At 37.0% G+C, this 6,000-nt stretch overlaps 1 protein-coding gene across 1 annotated transcript; it reads right to left on the reverse strand.

The window, feature by feature from the left end:
- Positions 1–2,602: 2,602 nt before the first annotated feature.
- LOC139483427 (52 kDa repressor of the inhibitor of the protein kinase-like) lies at positions 2,603–3,496 on the reverse strand. The gene has a single exon (XM_071267447.1). It carries the CDS (start codon positions 3,494–3,496, stop codon positions 2,603–2,605), a length of 894 nt encoding a protein of 297 aa, XP_071123548.1.
- Between the last annotated feature and the right edge of the window lie 2,504 nt (positions 3,497–6,000).

Genomic DNA, 6,000 nt, shown 5'->3' on the forward strand with positions numbered 1-6,000 from the left:
GGTTTAGTTTCTTTTATAATGCATTTCAGTTCATTTCACTGAACTATTTATTCAAGCATTTTAGGTTGCAACATGTTGTTCTTGTTTTTAATGATTGATCAATTGATTGTTGGCTGCTTAACATTAAGTTTATAAAATACAAGTAGCATGTATGTTCGGGTCGAGAATAAATTGAAGAATATGAGTGTATATTAGGTAGGTCCTGAAGGCCGGAAAATTTAGACTGCCTTTAGAAAATTAAGGTATATTGAATCGGGATTGAAATTTATTCCTTAAACATGCCTTCGGAGGGCCCATACAATTATTGGAGCAAGGGTTTTTAATGTATAGGGAACGTGCCACTCTTTCTTTCGGACCGGACATGGCTGTGATGATTTACATAACAAACAACCAAACAGAAGTCTGAAACAATAGTATAACATCACAACATAGAAAGACACACTATAAAATATCAATTGGAATGCTTAACTCAATCAAAAAACGTTGTAACACAAATTAACCACATACTTGTGTTCGGTTATTGTTTATCTGTTCTTCCGAGTGAGCGTTTGCTAAGTCCTTTTGATTCTGTTGACAGTTTTGACTGTCCTACTCTTTACACTTTATTTTCACCAAATCTGATCAAATACAGGTTTTCTTTTTTTAATTAAAAGGTCGTTTTGTGAATCTGAACGCAAATTTATTTACAAAAACTCATTTTTAAAGCCTTCTTTTTTAATGATAAAGGTAAATTAAATATGCTATATATATATACTGGAGGTGTGATGAGATCATTAAAACTTTTAATTTTTGCGACAAATTGTTGGTTTTCCTATGATTACTAATTGCGCCCTTTTGTCAACAGACTTGTTTTTGTACTGTTATAAATCGAATGGCAGTTTATGTAAATACCGTCTAAATTGCATTCACACTTTATATATTCAACAATACTTACAGTTATCTTGGTGATATTTTTTCGTTAAATAATCAAGCACTTTCTGAATCCAATATGCAGCCGAAATTTATCCAAAGGTAAGAACATAAGTAAATCAAATGTAAAGTTGAAAAACGGTTATAACTATCCTTTCCTTTATTTAAATGGCAGGATCCGCACCTGTATTGATAACGATTGGTATGTTTCCTTTGAAGCCTATTTTAGTTGTACAAGTATTCCAATTCTTATTCATGAGTGGCCATTCGTGTCATTTGCACAATGGGATTTTAACGCGTTCTTTCTTCATTTTATCATCGCGTAATTGTCCAAAACTACGTGAAATTTCATTTTTGAAAATCATTTGATTTATTATCAAACTAAAGTGTTACTTTTTATAAATAATGCGATATTTATATTCTCTTATAGTTGTGGTCTGTTATCTATTGCTTGCATGAATAGATATTTCCCGTATATGTCAAACTGAACGGAGAGTGATACGATAAAATGGTAAGAAAATATTTGTCAATTTGATTGGCTTATCCAGCATCAAAACAATGTTACGGCATTTCTATTGGCTACTCGTTAGGTCATTGCTGATTTTCAAAGTTAAAGACGATGTACATTTCGTCCATTGCAACTGGTGTACAGTATTTGTTGTCTGTGTATGTAGTGCATACGTCTTTCTCGTTTCTCGTTTTTAGCTCACCTGGCCCATAGGGCCAAATGAGCTTTTCTCATCACTTTGCGTCCGGCGTCCGTCATCGTCGTCGTCGTCCGTCGTCGTTAACTTTTACAAAAATCTTCTCCTCTGAAACTACAGGTCTAAATTAAACCAAACTTGGCCACAATCATCATAGGATTATCTAGTTCAAAAAATGTGTCCAGTGGCCCGGCCAACCAACCAAGATGGCTGCCATGGCTAAAAATAGAACATACGGGTAAAATGTAGATTTTCGCTTATAACTCTAAAACCAAAACATTTAGAGCAAATCTGACTGGTGGCAAAAATGTTCATCAGATTAAGATATATCTGCCCTGAAATTTTCAGACAAATCCGACAACCAGTTGTTGGGTTGCAGCCCCTCAGTAAGTAATTTTATGTAAATTTTGTAGTTTTTATGCCCCACCTACGAAAGGAAAGGGGCATTATGTTCTTTCGTCTGTGGGGCTGTTCGTCCGTACTTCCTTCCGTCTGTCCTCCGTCCGTCTGTTCCACGTCAGGTTAAATTTTTTGTCAAGGTAGTTTTTGATGAAGTTGAAGTCCAATCAACTTGAAACTTAGTATACATGTCCCCTATTATATGATATTTCTCATTGTGATGCCAAATTAGAGTTTTCACGGTCCACTAAATTTAGAAAATGATAGTGCAAGTGGGGCATCCGTGTACTATGGACACATTCTTGTTTGCTACTATCTTAAATATTATTATAGTATCTAATGATATCTTATACTATAAATTATGAGTTTAACCCTATTTTACATGATTTCCAAATCATCAGTAAATATAGGTGAGCGACACAGGCTCTTTAGAGCCTTTAGTTAATAGATTAGACCGTTGGTTTTCCCGTTTGAATGGTTTAACACTAGTAATTTTTAGGGCCTTTTTTAGCTTGCTGTTCGGTGTGAGCAAAGACTCCGCGTTGAAGGCCGTGCCTTGACCTATAATGGTTTACTTTTATAAATTGTTACTAGCAAATCGGGAACAACAATGGGCATACTCTGCTGTCAACAAGAGTGTCTTTGATGTTATTGGGTTTATCCGTCTGTGAAGACCATTGCCTTTGCCATAAATTATACTCTTGTTGAAAGCTTGAAGCCATCGGCAAATCATCTTTGTAAACCTCCAAAAGATCGTCTAAAACGTCTCTGTTGGTTTGTTCTAAATGAGCCGGTATCAAAGCCATCGCTTTAACTGCCTTCTGAGATAGACTATTAAAACGACTACTGTACTCTTGGATCAAAGCATCAATATATGGTAAATATACGGCCCTTTTAAAGTAAAATTGTGGAGTATCTCCCGGGGCGTTACTTCGCTGAGTCTGTCTACCACAGCGGCGAGGTATACCAGGTTCGGTGTCTGCTACCTCAGCCATCTGTTCAGCTTTTTGATAAACATTATCATACTCTGCATCATTTCCTCTTGCCGATATCAACACACTCTTAATGTTATCTACCATTGAGTAACCTTGAAGTAAGTCTAATGCAGTGCCTTGCAATTTCCTACTCAAACCATTCAAATAACCGTAATAGTACATGGCAGTTTGGAAACATACAATAAAGGTTGCATCTGTAATACGCTTAAGAAGTCCCTGTGATTCTGTAATGGCTTTGGTATCCCATCCTCTTTCTGTACCGATTGCTGATAGACAATCAATAATGGGTTGATACATTGCATTAAAAACTTGTATTGTAGTAAACTTCTCTACCCATCTTGTTTCACAAAAGATTTTAAACTTGGCACTTTTGATTTTTGAATCTTCTTCCCTGGTGTTGTTTACATCAGTAATACACTTTTCTAGACGTCGACATCTTTTAGGAGAGTATCGGAAAAATATCCCTAACTGTTTTAACGCATCCAGCATAATATGGATTTCTTTTACTTTGCTGCTTTTTGCATAGTACTAAGTTCAAATCATGTGAACTACAGTAGTGGTAAACGGCCTTTGGGGAGTGTTTGCGGAACTTGGCAGCACAGCCATTATATTTTCCCGACATGTTACCTGCTCCGTCCATGGTTTGGGACCTGCAAAATTGAGTATCTAACCCAGCATTACTAAGGGACTCTATAAGTTTGCTTGCAATCTCCACTCCAGTAATATAATAGTTTCGCAATCTAAAAACTCTAATAAACGCTCATTTAGATGCCCATGGACAGTATAACGGATGACAAGACCCAGTTGCTTACAATTACTAGAGTCTGTTACTTCGTCACATTGTATTCCGTAATACGGGCCAATATCTTGTGCTTTAACTTCGCTGACAATTTTGTTCTGTATGTAATTCTTTAAACACAATAGTAAGTCGTTTTGTGACGTTTTGGAAGTGTAGGTAGCGTTTTTCTTACAAGAGTTAAGATGTTTCTCTAGAATGGAATCACCAGCGTCCACTCTGAAATTAAGCAATTCTTTGAAATTTCCTTTGTTAGAACTGCTTCCCTTATCAGTATCGTCATCCCTGTGGCCACGCAAGGCAATACCTTGTCGTCCACGGAATACCAATGACTTGATTATGAACATAAGTATCTGACGGTTTCGCTGAATAATTTCTTGATTTCCAAAAGTAAGTGTTGCATCAATTCTTGATGAAGGCTCAAGATGTGTAGTACAAAAAGCTTCAAGTTTTGCCATCGATGACTGATGATAGTCTGTTGTAGCGTGCATTTTCATGTCTTCTTTTACGTGTTTCCAATCTCTGTAGGGTTCTCGTATTAATTTGATGGGTCGTCGATGCGATGAATCCGGAAACAAACGACAGGGCAAACAATATAGACCATCTTGAGAAACAGAATATGATATAAAATTAAAAACGGAGAACCATTCCCGCACACATGATCTTTTGAAATTCCAGATTTCCTTCTTTTATCCGTGTAAGTTTTGGACGGGAACTTGAAGGAAATATGTGGTTCTCTCTGGCAGTAAAAACGATATTTCATGTCATCTGGAGCATCATGATCATAGTCACATATATATCACATAAAATAGAAGCAGTACTACTCAATTGAGATTGTGTATTTATATCATCAACGGGAACGTCGTCATGCTCTTCATGGTCACTATGATCACTTGCATTTTGCTGACATTGAGTCACAGGTGTACTTTGTTCACTGCTTGTTGTTGCATTTTCATTCACTTGTTAATCTACTCCAGCTTCAACCGAAGGATCTTGAACGTCTTCACGTCGTGCAATCGGTGAGTGAACAGTATCTAGTGGATAACATGCTATAGAAGTTGACTCGAATGGCATATCTGACGAAGACAGCGATTCACACATTTCTCTGATATAAGTAACAAGCTGATCTAAGGAACGAAGTACAACTGCTTTCCCATCTGGGACCGATTTTCCAGATTCATCTCTGCTATGCGAGTCCATTACCAAGTACATCTGATCAGCTGTCTTTTTTGTACCAATTGTACAACTTAGATAGTTCCCAACTGTCATAAAACACATATCTGATTCCTCATAGCAGCGCTTAAGTGCTCCTTTGACACTAAAACACAAGGCGTCCAAGTCGTCTACTGCATGAGCTGTTGATCCGCCTTTCGACTCTATAACACGAAAGTGTAAACTTCTTCCCGCAAGATTAACGGTACTAGGTATTTCATTTATAAGCATATAAACCCTATGTGTGGATATTGAGTGGTAAAGATCTGTACCAAGTTGAAGGATATGATCAACGTCAGATGGAGTAGATGGTTCGTGGGTGACAGATGCCATGACACACAGGGAGACACAAACGCATTGTCTTCCACCATCTACTAGCATACCTTGATGTTGTGATCCTTTGCAAACCAATCTACAATCATGACATCAGCACTTGTTGTAAACTTATCTATATAGTAATATTAGGTAAAATCTACACTAAACCCTGCAAGATATGGCTTTTCCCATTGTTGAAGACCGTATGGTGACCTATACTATAGTTTTTAATTTCTGTGTCATTTGGTCTTTTGTGGAGAGTTGTCTCATTGGCAATACAACGAATCGAAGTTTTAAACGTTTACAGCCCTTACACGGCCGGTAGTTGCGACCTAAAGAGATACAGGATTTCCACAAAAATAATTATCTCTTGTTTTGCACAAAGTCGACGTGTCTAAATAAACTCATCATAGATACCAGGACTAAAGCCAACTGTACATGGTTTCAATAATGTGGAATTAAATCGGTTAACTTTAAATTTACTTTAACTCTCCATAACCACTAGCCCTGCCAAACTTCAATTTCTTGGTTAAGACGAAAGAAATGTGAAGAGTTGACAGATAGACAAGGCGGACCGACAGACGCAAAGTGAGACGAAGCAAATGACGATAGCTCATCTGACCAATATAAGATTTTGAAAACGAAAATTATAACTGGTACAATTTATTTG

Source organism: Mytilus edulis, chromosome 7, assembly GCF_963676685.1.
Source record: "Mytilus edulis chromosome 7, xbMytEdul2.2, whole genome shotgun sequence".
NCBI classification, from domain to species: domain Eukaryota; kingdom Metazoa; phylum Mollusca; class Bivalvia; order Mytilida; family Mytilidae; genus Mytilus; species Mytilus edulis.